Source organism: Acartia tonsa, chromosome 6, assembly GCF_053477335.1.
Source record: "Acartia tonsa isolate MP-2025a chromosome 6, ASM5347733v1, whole genome shotgun sequence".
Taxonomy (NCBI): domain Eukaryota; kingdom Metazoa; phylum Arthropoda; class Copepoda; order Calanoida; family Acartiidae; genus Acartia; species Acartia tonsa.
The window spans coordinates 31403955-31430511 of NC_137265.1; the positions used below are offsets into that span (position 1 = coordinate 31403955).

Sequence of the window (26557 nt, forward strand, 5' to 3'; positions counted from 1 at the left end):
CGAAAACGTTAGTTTAAAACTTTAGGGACTAATGTAATAAATAGCTTTTTCGTCTCTCTCTCTGGTAAAATCTAATGAAGACATAATGATATTCACAACGCTTAACAGGGTAAAATTTAAAAAGAAAAAGATTAAGGAAACAAAATTTTATAATAATATGCTTAAATATTTGATATATTTTTCTAAGTATCATAAAAATTCAACCAATCTACTGGTGCGAAGTACTCTAAAGCGATAATTTGATAGTCTTAATTTTTTGTCACATGTTATTTATTTAAGGTTGTAAACATTATAACAGACGTTGAAGTTTTGTGTGTAGCGAAAAATATCGGTAACCACTGAACCGATATGGTTTTACATTACTGTTCTTTTAGGTCAAGCGAAGGAATATAACTATTTTGGGGGAGGGTACTCTCACCCTCCAAGGAGATTCCAACCCCTATTTTTAAATTAATTTTCGTTTGTCCTACCGTTTCAGTGCTTCGCTTTTATGGATGTTGTCATCCTTGTTTACTGTTTCTTTTTCAGTTTAAATCTTAAAAGGGAAGGTTGACCCACCCCTCTTTTTCCTTTAATGCCTCTAGAGGCGTATCCGCTAGGAATAAAATAAAACAATTTTAATTTCCATCTAAAATGTATATTACAGTATAAAAATACAAAAAAAAATAATTCACAGCTTTGATATGATTCTATAATATAGTGTTTTTTTTACAAGATACATTTAAACAAGGATTATTATGACCATAAGCAGCGCAGCAATACCAAGAAAACTAAATTTAATAAAAAAAACTTTTACTTATTATTATATCAATAAAAATGAAAATCTCAAAGACGGACATACCTTGTATACATAATAGCTGCGCTACAAATTGTGAAAACTGGATAGTTCTTTTTTATTTCAAAGAAAAACTTTAGAATGAAATATTACTTAATTACACTTTGTAAAGACAAAAATATCACAAAATATTAAAACTTTTTTTTACATATAAGGTGATACAAAAACGCTTAAGGCTTCTTTAAAGTTAAAATTTTAATCATACAAAAACATAATACCCATAGAACTTTTGTAATACAATTTTACATAAAATTATAAAAATAACAATGTAAAAGATTACAAAAATATAAGAAATTATTAAAATACTGTAAACGGCAATTATATTATATTCAGTGTAATATCAAATGAGTCTTTTTAGTCTTTGACTTTACTTTCTTAAATTCAGTCATTTTTGTTATATATAATCTAGATCGTATTCATCATAAAATGTGTTCCCTTTTTAAATGCCCAAACGAGCACAAAACCCCATAATAAAAATAAGTAGGAGGGGGGGGGGGGGAGCAGTTTTTTGTTTTTTGCTTATTAATTTAGGGAAGGTTCAATGATATTTAGATTTAAAATATCAAGTCTATCTTAAAAAAAGGTTTATAAAAATCATAAAACAATGATACAACATTGAATTTCTGTATAAAAAATTTGCCGCCAAATTAAACCAATCATATGTCTCCTTTGTAAAAAAAAATAAGTAGATACGTAATTCGTTAATTTCAGCGGCAAATTTAGAAATTCAATGTTTGCCATCATTTTAAACATAAATAAACTCGTAAAATATTTAACATCTTATATTATTTGAGAAAAAAAATTAAAGGGATAAAAATAATGAAATTTGGCAAATATTATGCGTTTGATTACTGCTATTTAAATCCAAGAAGTAAAATTCAGTAAATCCTCTTGTAGAAGTAAATTAAGCAATATCGGCTTGGTCGTTTTAGACTATTTTATCTATAAATTCTATATTTAGTTACTATTATTGCCACAAGAGGGAACTAGCTTTGATTATAATAATCTGGCTATGAGTAGCACTATGGCTAGGCTGACCGCCATGCTAGGCATTGTGTTTGGGAGCGCAGCAGATCTAAAACACTCGACCTCCTCTACAGCACGTACAAACTCTGCTCCCAGGTAATGAAGGTAATCTCGATCCTCTGAAATAGAATATAAATTAGTGCAAAACTCAGGGAACTGAAGGGATAAGACAATTATAAAAAATTAGTGGTTGAAACGTTTGAACACACAACTTAATAAACCAATTAATCAAAAAGTCCCAAAGTTGTAAATGTAAATCCAACAAATAAGAAAACGTCAGTGTAAAACTTTTGGGACTAGTGTAATAAACATCCCATTTTCCCCTCTCTCTCTGGCAAAATTACATTGGCAATTTTTGTATAGGTTATACTATCTACATAATATATTAGTACTTTCACAAATACTAGCGGCTTCGCCCCTAGACAGACGGACAGACAGACATCGTTCAACTTTGTATTATAGATGTAAAAACAAGAAAAAAATATCATCATAATAAAATTAACAGGGTGTTTGTTTGTTTGTACCGAAGGATCTCGCTAACGGCTGAATCGTTATGATTCTTCTTTACGGGGTAGCTTATAATAGATCCTGGGAAGGTTTACAACTATTTTGGGGAAGGTAGCACCACCCTCCTAAGAGAAAACGCACCGAGTAAAAAATCCCCCCCCAATTTTTGAATCATTATATTTTTTTACAGAGTACAGCTCTGTGTCATCAATTTAGGGATGTTAGAATTGTCCTGGCGACTTAAAACCTGGTGTAACATTTTAGTAGAATTTAGAAAGCGTAGCAACTCTCTGATCATTACCAGAAAGTCTGTGAGTCCATTTCTAACATATCAAGAATACTTACTTCCTTTAAGAGTAATGATTTTCTGTGTAGCATCTTGGAAGATCAGATCTGCATAGGGGGCCTCAGAATAAAACATAGAGAAACTATGAAATAAAATTAGTTTAATTTTTGTGTAAAACTACTAGGATGTCTAAGCGTGTGTGTGTTTGAATGTCTATGGCAAACGCTCTAAAAGATTGCTGCACTAACTAGGTTTTTCTTTTTAAAAAAATATGTCTATCTCTAACTTAAAGACGTCAAACCTTTTTTTTTTGGAGGGGTGGGGTGAATTTTTTTTTCAATTTGAATCTCAGATTTATTTTTAAAAAATTATCATAATAAAAATAGTTTAATCCTCACACATAAATAGTAATAATATAAAAAGGTTTACTTATTAACAAAGTTAAGATTTTCGGACAAGGGTAGTGCAATCCAAAGGTTGGATGTCCATAATATTCCGGAATAATAAACATCTGGTTCCTTCCTTGAAACCTAGGATGACATGTCAAATTTTTGCAAGCTTTTCAGAGAAGGTTTTCCTAGTCTTTTGAGAATTAAACTTTTCCTGAATTCATCGAATTGTTTCTGACCATAGAACTGTTGGGCATAGTTAAACAGATTTATAAATGCGTCAATGCTTTGCCTGAAAACAAGAATGACAACATTAATAAGTAGCTAAGCACAAAATAAATTATGTATGGAAATGCGGACAATGTGATGCAGATGTTCAGTGGTCATAAATCAAGAATAAATATCTTTAAAATTACGAAACCTTTTATTACATATTTTTTTTTATGTGTTTGAGTACCTATTGATATTTTTGTAGAATGACGGACCACTAGATGCTTACTGGTAAAGCGGTTAGATTTCAATGATTCGTATTTGGCTTCAACGGACATAAAAATCAAATGAAACCGCAATTTTATTTACAAACGGTGTCCTCACAAGGGTTAAATATATTCCTGTAATGTTTTTGTAGTAACAAATTAATTAATAAAAGATGTCTTTTTTTTAAAATAGTGTAGGTGTAAAATATTTTAATTTTAGTATGGGGGGATTATAATCTATGTAGGGATAAAAAAGGGAAAAGACAATGGCCAATAAATTGATGAACATCTCATCCCCAATGATCATGCACAAAATTCTGTAGATTACAATTTATGATTGAACACTCAACTTAATGAACCAACCAATCAAAATTCATTAAAAGTCCCCAAAGTTGTCGAGTCAACGAATAAGAAATCGTAATTATAAAACTTTGGGGACTATTGTGTTAAACAGCTCAATGTCCCCTCCCTCCTTGTATTTATGATGGATTTTTCATAATGAAATAGATTTATTGGTGCAAAGCTACTCGTTGTGTTAGTTTGTCCATCTGTCTGTGTTGCACTCATATGTCTTTGGGCCTTTTTTCTGATTAATTGTTAGTACCTACAGAAATTAAATTACTATTTTAATTCATTACATATGTTGTTAGCTTGTTATTGATTCAATACAATGCAATGGTTATTGAATATTAGATCATATTATGACAGGGGGAAAATTGTCGTCAATTTAGGTTGCTAACATGGAACTCATTTGTATGTCATTTAGTTCATCCAGTTTGAGGGGAGGGGATTGGGGTAAAGGGGGTGGATGGGTGGTATCGTTATAGGTGTTTCCTGCGAGTTTCACTTTATTAGAGAACATGAAAATCTGCTGAAACATCCAAGTAATAATATATTTAATCCATTTTCAATACTTATGATCACAAATGTCTAAGTTAATTATTCATTTGTTTTGACCAAAAAAAGAACATTCTATTTATATACCTATAGAGTAAGTCTTATAGTTTAACGGGTTAAAAAATTATTTTCAACGAAAGCTTCTTTCATATTGAATGTGATTAGTTGAATAATAAACAAAATCAAAATACTACGAATAAAAGTATTATTAAGTTTAATGTTATTTGTCGTAGTCTTGATACACAATTTTCCGCAGATATGATAAATAACTCGGTGTCATATAAAAAAGTCGGCGAACCTACTATTTTAATTATTTGTTAGGTGTGCATCAATTTGCATAAAATCTTGCTATACATAATTTTTTCAACAGAACTTGTTTTTATTTGAAAGGAAATGTAAAACACTTACTTAGAAAAGCTAGGATTTGTAACAAGGGCATTTCCCTTCACTTTTCCAAGATAACAGTTTCTGTAGTCTGTAGCTTTCTTTCGGGTTCCATCCCTGAAAAACAAAATTACTATAAAACCAACTGATTATTTCATCTCTTTTTACATGAAGATTTTTTTTAGTTTAAGGTCTTAAAAACAATTAAAAATGTGTCAAATAGGGTTTTAAGTTTCTTAATTGTTAAAAATATATATTTATTCGTCATTTTAAGTCAAATTAGAATAGCAGAGTTCCTAGATCAAATAATACTTAGAATGGAATAATTTTTAAAAGCAAAGCTTTTCTATAACTAAGATCGGTCCGTCCGTCAATAACCTTTAACTCTTTCATTACTTTAGACATGTTAGAATTATCCTCTAGATTTCAAACTTTACATGACGATTCCTATAAAAGTTAGGTATGATTTAGAAAGCAACTCTATAAACGTTGCCAGAAAGTCTGTACGCCCTTATAAAAAGATAAATTTTTATAGACATATATATTTGGGCGGGTTCATATCGGAATTAGACAAAGAGGGGATATGCAACAGATAAAATTAACCTTTAAAACATTTCTGACCAAAAAAGAATTTTAAAAAATTGAGTTTTAGAACGCGACAACTAAAAAATAAATTTGATTACTTATTAATATGCAAAGACGACATTCAAATTTTTTTTTGAATCAGAACTATGGCTTCATGGTGCTCCCTGGAAAGGCCTTGAGGAGCTGAATCAGGAACTTTTGTCTGTTTCAAAATATCTCGTTCCTAGCCTTAGAAATAAAAACCACATTTTTTAAAGGTTTATTGAGAATTGTCCAATTTGTAGAGGTTTTTTAGATTTTCTCAGGCTAGGAACGAGATTTTTTGAAACGGTAAAAAGTTCCTGATTCTACTCCTCAGTGCCTTTCCTGGGAGCACCATGAAGCCATAGTTCTGATTCAATAAATTTTGACTCCCATTTACAAATAGCTATACAATTGAATGTCTGGTCGTCAGCGGTTTTAAGACTTAGGATAAATTTTAAATCATCCAGAGGTGTATTATGCCCATACAAATCATTTGCAGATCCCCGCTTTGGCCTCAGAAAAAAAATGTCCAAAATCGACCCACCCTAATATATTTCTATATTCAGCTTATTCAGTTCACACACTCTACAAGTGTTAATGTTCGTTTGTCCTACCGTTCCAGAGGCTTGTTATTGGTGCGCTACTTATCAACACGATTGTTCTTGTTCCGTAGGGCTTGAAAGTGACGTGGGTCACGTCATAAAAATACGTCAAAAAGGGAGGAAGGAGAGGAGAAGTGTAAAAGGAAACCCCTTAAAAAAGGTTTGAATTTAGACTTATTTTTATGACGTCACACATGACACTTCCCAGCGCTTCCCTTGTTTCGAATGTGTTACTGACCTGCATAGCAGCTGGAAATCAGCGGTCAGCTGATTTCTTGCCCACCACTCTTTCCGCTTGCCGTCACAGTTCTCCATGACCGTTGTGTGCTTCACAAAGGCGACGTCACCGCCACCCTCCACAAGACAACGGAATGCACCCGTGTTGCCGTAGTAATCCTCCATGGCATTTCTTAAAAATATTACAATGTCTATTTATATTTGTATCAGTTAGTTTGTAAGTGAATCTTGTGTCTGTCTTTCTATATGTTTGTCTGCTCTCTGGCATCATGCCTATTGATCTGTAAGTCAGTCTGTTTTCTGCCTGCGTTTCTGTAATTCAGTCAATCTTTTATTCTAGCTGTTATCTACCTTTCATTCTGTTCTTTTGTCTGTCTGTCTGCCATTCTTACAGGGCGATTGACAGTCTTTGTTTATGTTTCTATCTTACTATCTATTATGTCGGTCATTATGTTTGTCCGTTTTTTAAAATTTGTCTGTCCATCTGTCTATGAGAATAGCAGTTCAAATACTATTTTGCCAGTATGTTAATATCTTATTTGTCTGTGTTTAATTCAGTCTCTCTGTGGATATGTTTGTTTTTATGTCTATGTTATTTTGCCAGTTTGTTCATATTTTATTTGTCTGTCTTAAATACTTTCTGTGTTTATATGTCTGCTTTTTTCTCTTTCTATTTGAAATTTTGTGCTTTTTTTTACCTAGTTTACAGTCTTATCTGATAACCTATCCATGATTTTCATACTCCAGGAATCTTAGGTCCAAATTCAAAGAAAGGCTAATCAAACAAACAATGATTTTCTTACCTGTCACAATAATGAGCAGCTGTGCCATGACACAGATCAAACAGATGTCCATAGTGCCAGTAGTTGCCCTCTGCATACACTCTGTCTATCTATCTATCTATCTATCTTACTATATACCTGTCTATTTATCTATCTATATTACTATATACCTGTCACAATAGTGTGCCGCCGTGCCATGACACAGATCACACAGATGTCCATAGTGCCAGTAGTTGCCATCTGCATACTCTCTGTCTATTTATCTATCTTACTACATATCTGTCTATCTATCTATCTATCTTACTATATACCTGTCACAATAATGTGCCGCTGTACCATGACACAGATCACAGAGATGTCCATAATGCCAGTAGTTGCCCTCCGCATACACTCTGTCTATTTATCTATCTATCTATCTTACTATATACCTGTCACAATAATGTGCCGCTGTACCATGACACAGATCACAGAGATGTCCATAATGCCAGTAGTTGCCCTCCGCATAAACTCTGTCGCTGGTAAATTCAGGGTTTCTTACACCCGGCAGACAACCCTTACTAAAAAAAAATTCGAAGTTAACATTTTTATTAGTAGAAGCTACTCTAGAATTAATTTTTGTGTGTGATTGTTTAAACTACAATTAATTATTCCTTAGCTAAACTTTGGATTTTTGAATAACCTTGTCCGTATTCTTATCTATGATTTGTTTGTGCTTTGCTACTTATGGATGTTGTAACCTTGTTATTTTTATGACTATTATCTTACTTATAATGGCATTGCTTTCTGCATGTTTACATTACCCATATATTTAAAGTAAAGCGCCTCACAAAGTAGAAGTAGAAAACAATATTTACTCGGGATTCGCCCCTTATATCTAAATACATTCAAAGTAGAAAATCACATCAAATTTTTTAAAGCGCTGGAAACTGTCATGTGTGACTTCATATAATCACGTCTATTATTTATCTTTTTTTAGAAGTTTTTCTTTCCCACTTCTCCTCTCATCCCCCCTTTTAGACAGATTTTCATGACGTCACACATGACACTCTTACAGTTGTCTCACGGATGTACGGACAGACTAAAACCTAACTTACTTGAAATATTCTCCTGCAGCCCTGACAGAGTCACATCCATAATCCCTGATTCTTTCATTGGAGATCAACCATGAGATTGGTATGATCCAACCAGCAGCCTGGCCCAAACCTAAAATATATCAGGAATAAGGTATAGCCAACAAGCGAAATAAATCTAAAATAATATTTGGAGGGCAGATATAAAGGTCGTTAATTCTAAGTGTTCCTCCCAAACGACAGCTGAAAATCACACAAAGCCTGTCCCAAGCCTAGAATATAAAAGGACAATTATGTCCACCATTTGAGCAATTACATGTATACAACAGATGGCTTTAAATTTAATAGCGGATGGATGATTAATATCAATATATGGAATCCTTTGTTTTCTATCAACGGAAAAGTTAAATGCAATATACTTTTTGTTGTTGTTTTTTTATAAGATTACACCAAAACAATTCTAAATGTTTTAATGTAATAGGACAGTTGTAACAATAATATGTACCTGTATGACAGCTGTTCTTTCTCTTCATATAAATAAGCTCACTTGAGTTATCCCTGAAATTATTAAAATTAAGATCTGCTGTTCATATAGGTATCAACTTAAGACTAAAGTCAATATCCTTATATAAAAGTAGCAGGATGTCTACCTGTGTTGCCTGTATTTGTGTTCTTCTGTACTGGAAAAATATGACCAGAAGGAGAGAGAAAAAGTTAAGCGCGCAATAATCCTTTTAATGCCGAGCAACATTAATATTTACTAATCAATTAATTACCTAATTTTGACAACAGCCACTGCATAGTAAGCAGGCTCGCCAAGGTTATAAACTTCCGCCATGATGGGCATCAGTCCGTACATACGTCCGGCACGGTAGATATCTCCAGCCTGAACAATATATAATGTTTGAAATGAGTAGGATAATTTGGGTAAGAATTGTTTGCATTAACTTTCGCATTGTGTTTTATATTGAAAAAAAAACACAATAGCAAATAAATTAAGGTTATATTTGTTTAATGATGAAAGTTAAAAACAATGGATAAGGAACAATATGTGCTGTTGTAATAATATGCGGTTCTGATAATTTGTTAATTTTGATATACGCGGATATACACACTATTGGGAAGAAAATTAATAGAGGAATATAGGTGGCACTGGATATATGTAACTATACCCATGGGGTAGTGACCCTGTGCAAACTTACAATTGTATCTTTGAATATCACTCAATAGCATCGGAAATATCAATACAGCCAAGTGGCTAAAAAGAGCAGAAATCAATTTGTTAACAGACGATAAAGGTCCCCAACACTTGAACCAGGTAGTTGTCTGTGTTATACATCTATACTTAGACATTTATTGAGAAAGAGATTGACGTACAAAGTATTTTAAAATTTTACAAAATCTATATTTTTAAACTACAATTCTTATTTAAAAAATAGTTTGACGTACATTTTATGATTATTTTGATTAAAGATTTTAAATCAATTTCAAATGTTTGATTTTGATTCCCAAAAGTAATAATTAAAGAAAAGTTAGTGTTTTAATTAATTTTTAAAGTTAAACATTCAAAAAATACAAATCTTTTTGGTTCTATTGCAGTTCATGGTAAAATGAAAATGATATTTACGTTCAGCCGTTTGGCATCTAGCAGCTTTTAAAATTGTTAGATTTTTTGGAGCATTTAAGAATTTAAAAAATTGTAAAATATCAAAAGCTTACCTCTAACATAGTAACATCGGCCTCATTATTTGCAATCATTTGCATACATTGTCTATGCGAGTATGGCGGGGCTCCAGGCACACATACCAACCTAAACATACATAATATTTGCATACATTGTCTATGCGAGTATGGCGGGGCACCAGGCACACATACCAAACTAAACATACATAATATTTGCATACATTGTCTATGGGAGTATGGCGGGGCTCCAGGCACACATATTAGCCTAAACATACATAATATTTGCATACATTGTCTATGCGAGTATGGCGGGGCACCAGGCACACATACAAACCTAAACATACATAATATTTGCATACATTGTCTATGCGAGTATGGCGGGGCACCAGGCACACATACCAACCTAAACATACATAATATTTGCATACATTGTCTATGCGAGTATAGCGGGGCTCCAGGCACACATACCAACCTAAACATACATAATATTTGCATACATTGTCTATGCGAGTATGGCGGGGCACCAGGCACACATACCAAACTAAACATACATAATATTTGCATACATTGTCTATGGGAGTATGGCGGGGCTCCAGGGACACATACCAGCCTAAACATACATTATATTTGCATACATTGTCTATGCGACTATGGTGGGGCTCCAGTCACACATACCAACCTAAACGTACATTATATTTGCATACATTGTCTATGCGAGTATGGCGGGGCTCCAGGCACACATACCAACCTAAACATACATAATATTTCATACCAATGGATTTATTGTTACTTGGATGTTGCATCAGATTATCATATTCTCTAAAAAGCGACACTCACTACAGGCTATAATAGCAATAAACCTCTGTGTTATGGGGGATATACAGTTAAACTGAGTTACGTTCCGTCCGTCGTGTCCGCAGTTCGCGCTTATTTCGCTAGCAAACTGAAGAAGGAAGGACATTGAAAAATATAATATAAATAATTAACTTTATCTTTTCCACGATACATGATAATTACATGGAAAGATTAATTTATCCTTCATTGTTATATCACTATATCCCTTATAAAAGTACAAACCTTGGTTTGATAAGCTGAGCATTCAAAGCCAACCTCATTCGCTGACATTTCTTGTATTCCGGTTCACTACAACATAAATTTCATTACAAAACTGTTTAAATTTTGTCCAATTGTAACTTTAAGAGTTTATGGCTTTAAATAAAAGTGGTCATGATTGATTTATATCATTAACTAGTTGCTTTCACCTAGCCTCTATGAGAGGGTTGTGAAGGTATTTAAAATAGCCTCAAACCACCCTAAGCCATTTATAAAGCTTTCCTAAGATATATAACTCATTCGGACCAACAATTTTAGAGATATTTTGCATCAGACATTTGTGACGTCATAAAAGTAGTCTAAAAAGGAAGGATCAGATGAGAAGCGGTAAAGGGAACCCCCAAGAAAGAGATGGATTTAGGCGTATTTTATGACGTCACAAAAGACACTTTCCGTATCTCCGAGCTATTGGAAATTAAAATGATATGTATTTACCTTGTAATGCACAATCTCATGACAGGGACGTCGCACCGCCTGACCCCGTTGATAGCATCCTCGGGGGACTGTTCGCTCCCTCCGTACCTCTTGGACAGCACCACCTTGTAGTTCTGGTTCTCTGCGGGGATGTTCACCAATCCCGTCATGTCATCCTAGGTATTTTTTTGTATTGTAAAGATTTACAACCACTAAGTGGTAAATTACACCTTTTATGGGATCCCAAGTACAGACCCCCCTATTATATATTTTTCTTATCCGTTCCAAAGTTCTACTACCTATTAATCATTAAACAAATAGTTTAGACACCATTTTTTATAAGTAATTTATAATTCTTTTAAATTTATTGGCATGGCGATCATATAAATTTTAAAGAATTGATCGGTTTTGAAGAAAATTAACCTTTAAAAGTTAAACAATAAAGATAATTAGGTGTGTTTATACATAAATAAGTTTAAGATATTATAAAAGCATATACAAAAAAATGATTTCATAAGAAATTTTTCTTCTTTAACTTCGAATGTCTTATTTTTATTTTGTTGTCATTTGAACTTTTAACGTCAATGCACAATATTTTTATGATAAACCCGAGAATAAACATGAAATTTCCCATCCAAAACAACAGAGTTTTTAAAGCTTTAACAGACAAACAAAGGTGAATTTAACGTAAAAGCATAAAAATGGTGCTTCCCACTGCATTATGGCTGGCACGTGACTTAAATAGAGAGAGTATGGATTATGCCTTTTTATTTTTCAAATTCGCATCTCATAACAAAATAAGTATTAACAGACAATGTGTTGGTTGTCAGATAGGTGTTAGTTTACATATTACCCCAGTTGGCGGGACGGAATTATTATTGGCTGTTGATCTTGGCGTAGTATCTTTAATGAAAGCTAAGGGAAGTAAAGCTTTATAGAACACAATTAGAGTGTTTATAATTAAAAATTCTATACCTGGAAAATAAGATTTGGTACATTTCCATATTTTCTAAATTCTCTGATAGAAAACTCTGGCTCTATCTCATTTGTTGATAAATCCAATGAAACATTTCCATAATGACCCTGCAAAATAAATAAAGGTTAAAAAAAGACTACTTGTAAGAGTGTGCAAAAAAATGCGGACATTTCTAAAATTGAAATTGCGCGGCTTGTGTTAATAGTAGAAAAATGTTACGCATATCGGTAAAACTGCTAAGAAGTCTATTTTTTGAGATATAAAAACGATTCCTGTGTTACGTAAGTAAGTAGTGTTAAAATGTCCCAACTGACTTAAAACTTGACTTGCGAGTATATTAGTAAATATTAGACAATAATTCTTGCAAAAAGATGTCCGTACATTTTAAAATTCAAATTGCGCGGTTTGTGTTAATGACAGAAAAATGTTTCGCATACCGTTAGAACCGCTGTGAACTATATTTTTTGGAAATATAAGAACGGTTCCTGTGCTACAAATAATCTAGGAGCTAGGTGGTAAAATATCCCAAAATTTACTCGCAAGTCAAGTTTTAAGTCAGTTGGGACATTTCAACATGTATTTATATATTCAACATGTTTTTATATTTCCAAAAAATATACTTCTTAGCGGTTCTAACGGTATGCGTAACATTTACTACTATTAACACAAGCCGCGCAATTTTAATTTTAAAATATCCGCATTTTTTTTGCACACCCTTTAACTGACATAATTACTTCTCAAATTATGAAAGTCGATGGAAAGAAAAGCATGAAACATAAACAAAATATTAAAGGAAGAAAATCTCTTTTGGACACAACTTTTCCACAAGTAATAAATATAAATCAAGAAAATCCAATGACAGAGGAACTTAATAAAGTTTGAGGGAAAAAATCATTTGCTGTTTAATTGCAAACTTACCTGATATTTGTCAGCAATTTTTGTGAAGAACTTCTGTAGGCTGAATCTGTCTCTCAGCTCCATTGCTGAACTTACCAGGACAAAGTGACCTAAAATTTACACTTTTTATAATTCTTGTGTAAAAGTAACAGGGTGCCTGCATGTCTATCTGTTTCGAAGGTTCTTGCTAACCCTTAAATCAATATCGGCATTCTTTACTGTTCTCCCTCACTAGAAACCTAGTCCTCACCCCCCAAAAAATTCTTTTGAAATTAAAAGTGAAAAGTCGCCCATCCCAAAAAAGTAGGCTCCCCCAAAAGTTTTAAAACATTCCCCCCCCTAAAAAAAAATCTTGGACATTCTCTGCTTGGAACTCTTGTTTTACCTGGCGCGACTCCCCAGCTGCAAGATTCATAGGCACTGACAGGAGCACGTGTTCCGTCTGTACACAACAACTCAAAGTCGTCTTCGTTTAATTGGTTGTCCTGTTATTTATTTAATACCTATATTTGCGACAACTTTTATTCTATAAATTCTTCCAATTTTTAACATCAACAAAAACCCCGCCCCTCTCGGAGAGAATCGAACCCGGTACTCACGGATAAGGAAACCAACATTCTATAATTAAGCTATGAAAGAATCCAATTATCAGAGGTGAAAAAAGACATAGTAAACAAAAACTTATTTCTTATTGTATACTTTAAAATTTCATGGATTTTCATGTCTGTCATTTTGGCTCAGGGGTAGAGGTGAGGTTCCAGTTGGAAGGTTGTGTGTTCGAATCTACCCAACCTCAAAATATAATTTTCAATGTCTGAGATAACAAGTAATATTTGGTAAAAGTAATAATATTTTTAAAAACTACATTATAACAACATTCACTTAAAACATAAAAAAGCTTTTTTATAATTTGCTTAGAGAGTAGATATCATGACAATTGATAAAATAGTAAAACTTTAACATGGGAGGATTTGAACCTGCAATCTTCCTATCCATACCCCAGCGTGATAACCCCTACACTAAAGAAGATAAGGTATTATGCAAGAAAATTTAGGTATAGAATAGAATACTCTCTCTCCCGTACTCTGCACATAATTTTTCAGTATGGCTGAGAACCGGTTATAATCCAACGAACATAAATCGGTTTCGAAGCACTACTGTTATATGTTATTTTTAAAGGAAGAACAACTTGATGTCTATTATCCCATAATAAAATAATAATTTTTCCTGCACGGTCTAGATCCTGCAACCATTGTAATACAACACTTTGACGCTAACCACAAGACTAAAAAAGAAAAGAATTTTTCCAAAAAACGTTGACTATCCAGTTATGCATTGTATTATAAACAGCTTTTCACGGAGATAAATATGTACAATTACAAGATCAAAGCCAGTTAAATTAGTCACGAAATGCCAAAGGCAAGGGCTCAAAAATTGGTTTTAATTTATTCTTAGGAGGGTGGTGGAACCCTCACTCAAAATAGTTACAAACCTTCCCAGGAACTATGATAAGCTAACCTGTAAAGGAGAACTATATTGTTTCAGTAGTTAGTGAGATTCTTTGGTACAAATAAATGAACAGAGAGCCAAACAAACATCCTGCTACTTTATTATATGGATGATAGCTACAATCTTTTAAGTTACTTGCCGGGATTTGAACTGGAATTCTTAGATAAGTTACGTAAAAATTTGCCCCAAGACTACAGCGGCACAATTAATTTAATGTGATTTTTATATAAGTATAGCGAAAAAAGACAACATAATCATTTTCATAACATTTCTCTCTCTAATCAAAAAAATATTAGCTGACACGGAGTTAAAACCTTCCAACTAGCACGATAACCTCTAAAAGAAGAATAGGTATATAACAGTAAAATTTAAGTCAATGAGCTATGAAAACAACCGAACATTCTTTGTGAAAAAGACAAAGTAGACAACATTTTCAACACTTATTGTTTAAATTCACCATTTTATAGTAATCTACTCTGTAGCTCAGTGGATAAGTTCAAATTATAGTTTTAATCAAAACCACCTCATTGAACAAAAATATTATTTTTTAACATTGATAACATCGTAAGTAAAAAAAAATAAAACCAATTTTAAAAAGTCACTTAAAATCTTGGAAAAAGCAATTAAAAAAAGAGAAAGAGAGAGAGAAGAGAGAGAGAGAGAGAGAGAGAGAGAGAGAGAGAGAGAGAGAGAGAAAGAGAAAGAGAGAGAGAAAATTTCAGAAAATAAAAAAATAAATATTTTTGTTCTTTGACCGCGGAGATTTGAACACGCGACCTACAGATAAAGTAAAATCTAAAAGAAAAATTTTACTGTTACTCTACCACAGAGCTACGTCGGTGCTTAAATGTGGGGAGAAAATAGACATATTTAATCCCAAGAAACACAAATTTTTTGAAGATTTCCACGGATATAAAAATGTACAGAAGTAAGATTAAAAATGATATTTTTTGCACCGATGTCAACAAAAACTGAATAGAATATGATCCCAAATAATTTATCAGTATGACTGATATCCGCTTCTTATCCACCAGAAGCAATACTAGAAAAAGAAGAACTCAATTAAATTAATATTAAAACATAGTAGACAATATTTTATTTATATAGTCATTGTTTACAATTAGACCAATTTTCAAATTAAAATTTAATGGTGCCAAAAGCCCTGTGGTTAAACACCGGTGACGTAAGATCTAGAGTTCCGGTTCAAACCCCCAATCTTTCATCAAATTTTTGGGGGAGTTGTGATTTTATTGGGTGGGGTGGAGGGGGGGGGGGGGGGGAAAGGCCAATTAACCTCCATTTTTAATTTAAGTTTTTAATTTTGGGGTGGATTGTAATTTTTTTCTAACGTGATTTTTTTGGCAGTGTGCTAATACCCTCCCCCAAAATAGTTATAAACCTTCCCAGGGCCCATAAGAAACTATCCTGTATAAGAGCACCATATCGGTTTAGTGGTTAGCAAGATTCTTTTGGTACCAACAGATAGACAAACAAATGGACATCATATTTTACTTACTGATGTAAGAATAGGACAGATTTTCTACTAAAACAATTTAGTTCTAATAGTTCTTTGGTACAGTGACTGCAGAGAACCATCTATCATCCAGGTTCTAATGTTTTTTGGGGGTAGGGTGATTTTAGTTATTTTTTGGTGGGAAAAGAGAGGGGAGGTCAAGCAACCACCAGTTATAATTTTAGTTTTTTTTTTAAATTCAAAAATTTGGATTTAAAAGAAGATTTAAATCAGTTCAGTTGTTATCGAATTCTTAATCTACAATCAAAATAACCCTTCATACTACAAGGTTTTAAAAATATTCGTTTTCAATACTAGGAGGAATAGAACCGAAAACCTTTCTAACATGAGACTGCCGCTCTAAGCCCTAGACAGTAGGTATAAAGATATGTTAGACAAAAATTTAGGTGATAATAATAAAAAAAAAGTAAGTTTTGCTAGAGCAAATCTATTTAACAGAGAAATAGGAATTTCTACAATACCCCCTCTCTCTCCCTCTCTTTCTCTCTCTCTCTCTCTCTCTCTCTCTCTCTCTCTCTCTCTCTCTCTCTCTCTCTCTCTCTCTCTCATGCTGTGTTAAAAACGGAGGTTTGGTGGGCATAATTTTTGCATAATGGAAATAATAAACAAGGATATTATTACAATGAATTTTTGTGTGTAAAATCTTATATATTGTAAAACCAAAAGAAAGTAAATAAAACATTGAATAAATCTAGCCAATCGCGTGATAATTTTAGAACGCGGCCTCTAATAGTTATATAAGCAGACGCCTTAGCCCTCAAAATCACTCAGCCAATGCAATAGAAGAAGGAATCTTTTAGAATACTGAAATTGTTATAGATTTGTGTTTTGAAAAGAAAAGTTTTATCAGGGAGGGATGAGACATTATAATATAAACTTAAAATCCCACTAATTAATTTTGAATGCTTCGTACACTAAAAAAAATATAGAAATCTTCCTTGAAGGGTAAATAAAAACAGGGGGGTTGCGTGATTTTACATTTAACATTTTGGGAGTTGCGTGATTATCGCAACACAACATTTTGAGTTTTATAACATGTTTCCTTTTTCTAAAAAAAAAATTAAAAAATATAGTAGGATCCCATACCTAATATTTTTTAAAAAGAGAGGCAAAATTATAAATATGTTTTTAAATAAAATAATGAAACTAATAAAGAGACGGAAGAAAAGGGATGATAGAGAGGGACATTAAATCTTTTAAAAATATGAATATTTGTAGTTTGATTTTTTTCTTACTTTCTTAGTCAGAGATAAGACAATGGAAGAAAAAGTTTAATATTCAGGGATAATACAATGACAGAAAAGATTAAAAAGGCAGTGATAAGACATTGGAAGAAAAGAGTTAATAGTCAGGTATACGACAATGAAAGTAAAGGGTTAATAGTCAGGGATAAATAGCTATTAGTTGGGGATAAGACAATAAAAGAATTGAATTTTTTAGGTGGTGCCTGCACCACGATTTTTCTTGAAAAATTTCAAGAGTAAGATCACCAGAACATTTGAAAATTGCATTAATTGATGATTATGTAAATAACATTGTATTCAAGGATGTATTAATTTGAATTAATATTTGTAATATATAACAATTGAAATACAAAATAATATTTTGATCCTACAAATAATATATCAGAAGATAGTAAAGAAACGCGCAGCCAATAGCGCGCTCATAGCGCGCTCTTGGCTAGTGTACATATACCAGATGGCTCAATTAAATAACTATTAATAAAATCCATCACATAACAACAAAGATTTAGATGTGTGAATATTAGTTTATTAAAAACAAGGATGACAACAACTATAAGCAAAAACTTCATAGAAAAAAAAAACAGAAAAAAGAGTAAGTAAGCGTATCTTTACAAGAAATATCTTTTATGTCTCGAAACAGCCGTTCAAATTACATATTTGAGCACGATCGATAGACCAACGTACAAAGTCAGTTATATACTAGATTCACAGCGTTAAGGGGGAAATTCAGCCATCTAGTTTCATTCGCAGCCGAGTAAATCATACCGTTACGGACTGATGGAGTGACAGAGTGAGTTAGTAATTAGTTTTGCGTCTACCAAATCAAGGGAGCGATGCTGTATATATGTATATGCCTGAACGCTGGTATGTTTGACAAAGGCAATATCCCCCTTGTCCTGCAGACACCTCATAGCCCCACGGAATCCAGCATACGGGTCCTAAACACAAATAAGATTATAATTTATACAGAAAGGTATACTTATATTAATAAGGAAATGTTATTAATCCGACTATATGAAACAATATAAGAAACTTTTTTTAGGCTATGCATATGATATTATTTTAGGCTGTTTCTTGTCCCATCCTTCGACTTTGAATACAGAGTCCCTAGATGATAAAGCACACAGCAACAGTTTCATAAATAGAAAAATAAAAATGAGACTGGCATAAACTTTTTTAACGTGATCTTTGTATTTCTTGTACTATAATTTATTATTATAAATTAGTCTCTAAGAAGAATAAAACAATATGACGTGGTTAGAGGCAGCTTTCTATTAACTAGTCAAATTATAAAAACAATAATTAATTAATTCTAATTTATATGAGCTATTATTCAGAAAATAGTTAAGCTACTTAATTAATCCAGAACACTTATTTCCATCTGTATTGTGGAAAAAGACAGATTTTTTTTTATAGAGTAAAATGAGAAAAGCTTTTTAAAAAATACAATTGAACCATGTATCATACGTTTACAGTACGTGAAAAGAAACCTCGCAGAAAGAAAAACATTAGTAGAGTATTATAGACGAAAGACATACCATGATTACATAGCTGCTGCGCTTAACTTATAATGATTGTTTTTGTTCTAACAAAAAAGTTGTTACCAAGCAATTTATGGAAATTAATCATCTTATTTTTAAATTTAAATTTTATTAATATTCTCAAATAATAAGTTGCGCATTTTAATCTTGCGCAAACTTGAAAATGCTGCGCCATACCTCCTAAAAAAGCTGCATATATTTATTTACCTTGATTGTACATCTAGTTCCCGGCTCGTCACTGCCACACAACTCACACAGGTTGTTAGAGTTATCTCCTAGTGGGTTGTAACGGTCCTAAAAATAAATATGAAGAAACATAATCAATAAGAATTGCTTAAATTTTTAAGAATTTCCTTTAAAGAATGTAATTTATGTCTTACAAGGAAAGGTATTGCAATGGTGTAGATTTGTTTAAGTGCCAGAATCTATAACTGGAAATTACGGACATACCTCATTTATAGATTAGCTGCGCTATTGAATAAAATAAGAAGACCCACCTGGAGACTGTTGACAGCGCATGATTCTCCAAAGAACTCGGCTGTTGTTTTGACATGATTGTTACAGTCAACAACCGGCATTATGCCATCATGAATCATCTTATACAGGGGAATTGTCCAACCAGCCTAAACAAATATCAATAATTGATAACAAATAATAATATTGCATATGAAAGAAGTGATATGTAATAATATTCATTTTCTGATAGCATGTTAGTAGCGAAGCTACTCTATTAAACTCTTTATGTTTGTCCGCTTCTATTAGGGATTTTCAGCTGATTTTTTGTGTGTGAAGATTTCTATAATCAATGCGCATCGAGTCTATACATAGTTTTGTCCGTCGGTCTTTAAGTAATGCTATGATTATCATCTTATGACCATCAGTCATCTAAATTGTAACTTACTTCGTCCGACTGTCTGTTAATAATGTTCAAAGAAAATTTAATTATGTGGGAAGTATATTTTTAAAAATAAAATTGGACTTTGGATGACAAGGGAAAATTGTCGTCAACTTAGGTTGCTAACATGGAACTCATTTATTTGTCTGTTCGTTAAAAGGGGTGGTTGGGGTGTTATCGTTATTTAGCCCGCTGTGATTTTCACTTTATTACAAAACATGAAAATATGGTATAACAACCATGTAATAATATATCCATTTCAAAAGATATATGTTTGTTGCCTTTGTTGATATAAAAAATGAGGTAAAGTTTAACAGGGAAAAGTTTACCTGAGTTCCAACGCCAGCAAAACAGGCTCTTGTTCCTCTCAGATCTTTTAGAGTATTCAGGTAGGAAAGGCTTCCCTGAAAATTAAGAAAGTTTTTATTATTCTTTTTTTATTAATTTAGATGAAAACAATTACATAATTTTATATTGAGAAGAAATTTAGATTAATCTACGTACATTATGAATTTAATCTTTCTTTAGAAATCTCAGGAATCTAAAGGGATAAGACAATGGACGAGAAATGGATGTTCATTGTGTACACTCTTATTTTGATAAACAAAATTATCCATTTTGTAGGTTAATATTTTTGGTGGATAGATTCGGAAAATGTCAATTTGTACCAACCAATCAAGATTTAATAAAAGTACCTAAAGTTTTTTATCATTATTATTTATATTCCTATGTCCTCTCCCTTCCTAGAATTAAGTTTAAAAAAAATCTTCTTACCTTTTTAATGACTGCAACTGCGTGATAAAAATCATTTGAATCTGTGTATACTTCCCTAAAAAGATATTACAATTGAATATCCTAATATACAAAGTAGGTGGGTGTTTAATTGTCTGAAGCTTTAGATTTTAATAACTACTGGACCGTTCGAGTTCGCCATTTTCGCTAGGCTTCACAAAGGCCCTAGGAAGGTATTAGGTTATTTTTTCAATTTTTTAATGCGGAGTCTCTAGATGCTTGGGGCACAGCTTTTATCAAAACGTTTATTAGTTATTTCTCGCATCGTATTATAAATAGCTTTCCGCGGATTTAAAATACATTTTTATATTCGTAGAAAACTGGATATAATACGATGCTAGACATAGTTTTTTCGTATGGAAAAAAATCGGTTCTAATCCATCGGATATTAATCGGATTCGAATGAATACGAGAAAAAAATTTACAAAGACAGACAGAGAGTTAAGATAAAGTCAAAATAGAAGTATTCATAAAAAAATATGCTTTTGATTATTATTTAAGAGGTACTGATACAAGGTTACAAAATATACAACAATTCATACTTAAATATTTACGAATTAAATTTCAACTTTTTGCTACAATAGTTAATAAGAATATAAAACATACAAATGAGTAATAAAATTCTATACACAAACATTTAAATTAATCAATTAAATTATTTAAAGGCTCGACTCAATCAATAATTCTAAAACTTTTACGTAAGGAATTTCATAAAAAAGTACAAAAAGTCTGTAATTGCCTTTCTTGATAAAAAATATTCTATACTTGTAAATAAGAAGGCCTTGGTTGTAGTCTCCAATTCTAATTGGTTGTTAGGAAAGGTTTCCTTATAATAACAAAAAAGTCTTACTTTAGAATGGACAAAGGAATTGATCTGAATAAGGAAGTTATACATCCTAACCGCCCCCCCCCCCCTCAAAAAAATATCTACACCAAAATTACCTTAGAATTGGGACAAGGGAGTGATACCTCCCCCCAACAAACACATCTCCAGCATCCACAACAATAACATTGGGCTGATCTCCACCCTCCAAGGACATGTCCTGAGAAAAAATATGGTTAAGTGATCATATGTGTATTATTACTTGGATGTTGCACAAGATTTTTATGTACCCGGATAAATTGATGTTTGCGGCTGGTTAAAATAACAATACCTCTTTACACCCTCCCCTCCTACTGGGTAAACAAACTGACCAATAAATTAGGTCCATATTAACACGCTATTTTCCATTGCATTGGTTTGGTCTACTAGTGTATGTAACATTTAAAACTAACAAAATAGACTTTCTAAATACATCTATACTACTCCGCCTTTCTGTATATATTTGGGATCTTTAGGATAAGACAATAGACGATAAATTAATATACAATATACATGCCCAATGATGTAAAACAAAATTAGGTGTTTTGTAGATTGAAATCATTGGTTTAAAAGTTTGGACACTACTATTTTAGTTAAACCAATAATAGTTCTTAAAAAGTAGGTACCCAAAGTTTTTACTTAAGGAATAAAACATTGGGAATCAGTACTATTTTATATAAAGTTTACGTATTTTATCGTGTCGTTCAATAATTTCATAAAAGAAAACCTACCTTCATGCATTCCTCAGGACTAAAATATGGCGTGGTGCACTCGATGTTGTGAAAATAAGAGCCAAAAGTGAGATCATCCTTCATCTGATCCGCGTGCGTGATTTCTGCCAGCTCTTCGCATTTGGCGCGCTCAGCCTCCGACAGCACGCAGAATCTGATGTGCGCATATTTTGATTTTGCTTTCATATTTAAAGTTAATTTTTCAAAAGGTGACAGAATAAAACATTACAACTGTAGAAAAGCCATAAAAATTCTTAAATTGTGAGTAAATGAATTACATTTAGTGACTGCGTCCCTAGCCTTTTTAGCCTACAAATGCCACAACAACATCTTTACTGATACAACTTTTTATATGGTTAAATCTTTAATTTTTTAGGCCCAAAATAAATATAGCATCAAAATTAAATTAAAAATCAAAATTATTAGCATTCTAATTTTAAATTGAGGACAAATTTGATAAAAATATGTTTTTTTCTCTTCATATTTTTTTTAATACAGGATCTATTAAATTGGTTGTCTAATAGTATTACCAGAGACCCAACAAAAACTTATTTTCCATAGATTTCATAAATATTTTTTAAGAAATGTTTTTAGAAAATTTTTATTTCTATGGTATTTCAAAACAACATTTCATAAGATTTTGTAATACAGTTACTCTGTAACCAGGGTATATCCGTTTGTCATATTGTCTGCCGGCCCCTACAATATCTGAATTTTTACAATTTTAATTTTAACAGATAGATTTCTAAAACCTATTTTCTATTCAGTAATGCATAAACAACTAGAGGCTACATTTCTGAAGACTTCATACAAGGGGAGGGGAATGGGATGTCATCTTAAACGCCTAACAAATTAAACGAGATATGGAAAATAGAGTATTATTATCCGGGATCCAAAGGGATAAGACAATGGATATAAATTTATATAAATTCACAATAATGATAAACAATAAACATCGCCAGTGATTATAAAGTAAATTACCTCTTTTAAAGATTAAAATCATTGGTTTAAATGATTGGACACTATTAATTTAGAACCAAACCATTCAGATTTTAGAAAATGTACCCTTAGTTTTTGAGCCAACGAATTACATAACGTTTTATAAAACTTTGGGTACCCATCCCACACTGGTTATTTATCTTTAGAGAGTTCAAACATCTTACTTTAAACCAGACAAGAATCTGCCTGGGAACATATTTGATACTTTTCAAAATAGTGTATATTAATTGAATTAATTTTTTATCTCTAATTCAAATTAGATTTCTCTTTAATTTTAAAGAAAATTGCTCCTTTAAATCGTTTTCTTTAAAGAAGAAAAAATAGTTTAACTAATAAATATTGATTGTTCTTTATTTTGTTTTGTTTCTATACAGCTCTTTTTGTACTTTTTGATAAAAACTGACAAAAGTTGTTTTTTACTTGTTTTTCTGCTCATTTTTTGAGTGAGGTTTCACTCAGTATCTTCTATGCAACTAACTATATCTGTAAATCTGCTTGGCTGTTATTCTTACTTCAGTGCTGTAGCGTGCCGTTGGGGGGAGGGGGGGGGGGGTAGGTTTGTTGACACTCCCCATGAATTTTAAATAGGGAAGCATGTCTGAGGATATATATATAGCCCTCCTTAATTGTTTCACAACCCCACCTCCACCTACCGGGTGAGTTACTGTGCACGTTACTACTTCAATATTCATACTAGTGGCTGAGCCGCTAGCATCTAGGTGCTCTATATTTGATAGGGTAATAAATGAAAGGGAAGAAAAATAGCCTAAAACCAGAATTATATATAAAAATAAAATAGCCCCCAACCATCTCAGGACCTCACAGTAAAGGAGAACCATATTTGTTCAGCAATTAGCGAGATCCTTCGCTATAGACAAAAAAGCTACTTATTTTATATAATGGGATTGTCATCATGGCCATTCTGTTTTAAATTCTTTCTGAACTTTTCAAAGAAAACAATCGTTTAAAATCTTGTAAAAATATTTTGATAGAAAAGTTATTTTATAATTGTAAATATCTTAATATCATTTTAGAACCAGATTTCTCCTGAACTTATTATTTCAATCAGCAGAAAAGTTTATCATTTACAAAACTTGATGATAACCAGGAATTTTAAGGGATAACACCATGGCCGATAAATTGACGTACATCCCCAATAATGACACACAAAATTACCCCTTCTGTAAATTATAATTAATGGTTAAAACTTTGGACACTCAACCTAATGAACCAATCAATCAAAATTCAATAAAAGTTCCCAAAGTTGTTATAAAACGATTATATAAAAATCTTGGGACTGGTTGAATAAACAAATGCCCAATGTCCCCTCTCTCTCTGATAATAACTTAAATCAAGAACCCGCAACTGAAAGTAATTGCTACAATGTCAGATGTGCAACATTTAAAAGTAAGATAAGGTGGAATGCTGTCTCAACCATGACACTTTGGTTGAGTGTGACTTCCGAATTAGCGGGAAGTTCTAGAGATCTTGTTGACGTACACACAAACCCCCAATACCAGGAACCATCAAGTTTCAACAGCAGGTTTGATTATAGATTTATTGAGGCAACTATTTCAAAGTCCTGAAATTACAAAATCAATTAATACAAAATTCCAGTTTTTATAACCACGTAATCTTAATTGCTTTTTAAAATCATTCTTTTTTTTACGGTTAAGAATCTTTGGAAACTTTGGCTTTAAAGGAAAATTATTTGGTTTAATAATCATTGTTAAATGCAAAAATAAAAGCACATAAAAAATTACTAAAACATAATAATTAATCATAATAAAGTTTCATGTTTAGCTGGCTAAAGCCTTTTAAACTAAATATAATCGTCCTATACACCATTCCATTTAAATAAAATTAACAAATTCTACCTGAAGTTCTTATGGTTTCAAGCCCCTGGTATACTAGGGTCGTTCACGCACTATGAGACCAATGATAGGCCCAACTTTGTTCTCCGAAATCTTCACACACTCACATATCATTCAAAAGTAACGAACATGGACGCATCAAAATATAAACAATCCATGCCGCGTCTCTTTAGAAAAGGAAAGTCAAAGAAGACGACATTTGCGCTTAACTTGGGATAATGAATAAGGAATTAATTTCGATCTTGATAAACACAAAGCTTCCTCGAAAAGAGGTTAAGACAAATGCATTAGTAAAAACAACAGGCGCATCCATCTACTAGTAGGACTTCCAGACAAGGGTTGTAAAATCAGCGGGTTGCTTGTCTGCCATTGAATCTACTTTAAGGGCCTGGATCTACATTTTTATAAGATAAATAAAGAGCAAGCCGACAGACAAACAGGCAGGTAAAATAGATGGCCATCGTTGAGTAGCTCCGCTACCAAAAATAAATACATTGATACTAATCCAAGGAAAGCAAAAATATTTTCCTAACAGTAATTCCAGCCAAGCTAAACTCAACTGCACTCATCAACAATAATAAGATAATGAAAGGATTCATCTTTATAGATAAATAGTTCATTTTAAATGTTTATCACTGGTTGCTGGCTGAATGAATGAAAATATTGACAGGGTTAATTCACTCCCTAAAATATTAGTTTTTTTGTTGTTGAAAAATCACATTTTGTTGATATATCTGAAAAATAATGTTTAATATATTGTTACATTAGCTATCAGGTCCGTGAACAGAAATTTGAAAAAGATTTTTTCCGAGGGTCTAATAGGATCAGACAATTGCCGATAATTTGATGTACATCCCCTAATGCTGATACACAAAATCACCCCTTCTGTAGATTACAATTAGTGGTTGAAACGTTTGGACACTCAACTTAATCAATCAAAAGTCCCCAAAGCTGTTAATTCAACAAACAAGAAAACGTTACTATAAAACTTTGAGGACTAGTGTAAATAAACGGTACACCGACAAATTCTAGGACGTTTTACTTAAGAGATGCCGTATTAGGACATTTGTCCCTTTTGGAGGTTTGCCGCATTAGGACGTTTGTCCTTTAGGACATGTGTCGCATCAGGACGTTTGTCGCATTAGGACGTTGGTCTCTTTAGAAGGTTTGTAGGTGTACCTAATAAACAACATAATTTCCCCTTTCTCTCTGCATTTATACCTTGCAGGTAAATATCTACGATTGTAGTTTAACATGTAACGCATCCGCTCGTCTCCGGGGAAGTAATAGGTTCGAATCTCAACACAATCCCTGTCATAGCTAAAGGTGTGCCTACCGGTTGCTTTGTCAGATGCACAATATTCATAGTAAGAGTGGAAGGAACGCTTTGGCC

At 32.5% G+C, this 26557-nt stretch overlaps 1 protein-coding gene across 1 annotated transcript; it reads right to left on the bottom strand.

Annotated features, from left to right (window-relative positions):
- Positions 1-615: 615 nt before the first annotated feature.
- On the bottom strand, positions 616-25894 carry Tsf2 (transferrin 2). Its single transcript, XM_080164352.1, has 23 exons — positions 25693-25894; positions 22292-22445; positions 21641-21741; positions 20681-20735; positions 20236-20310; positions 19509-19634; positions 19219-19305; positions 18325-18408; positions 13569-13668; positions 13205-13293; positions 12286-12393; positions 11332-11486; positions 10861-10926; positions 9820-9910; positions 8877-8986; positions 8606-8658; positions 8125-8233; positions 7459-7587; positions 6250-6420; positions 4825-4917; positions 3258-3335; positions 2714-2796; positions 616-1980 (listed from the first exon to the last, which is right to left on the bottom strand). Exons 1-23 carry the CDS (start codon positions 25782-25784, stop codon positions 1832-1834), a joined length of 2358 nt encoding a protein of 785 aa, XP_080020478.1. The 5' UTR covers positions 25785-25894; the 3' UTR covers positions 616-1831.
- Between the last annotated feature and the right edge of the window lie 663 nt (positions 25895-26557).

What these genes read in the sequence shown, in the direction of transcription:
- Tsf2 (XM_080164352.1), bottom strand. Translation starts at nt 25,784, where the DNA reads ATGAACTATTTATCTATAAAGATGAATCCTTTCATTATCTTATTATTG. An exon ending in TTGCTGGCGTTGGAACTCAG is followed by an intron (nt 19,635 to 20,235) that starts GTAAACTTTTCC and finishes ATATTTGTTTAG; the next exon opens with GCTGGTTGGACAATTCCCCT. An exon ending in AAATTGCTGACAAATATCAG is followed by an intron (nt 12,394 to 13,204) that starts GTAAGTTTGCAA and finishes TTTATTTTGCAG; the next exon opens with GGTCATTATGGAAATGTTTC.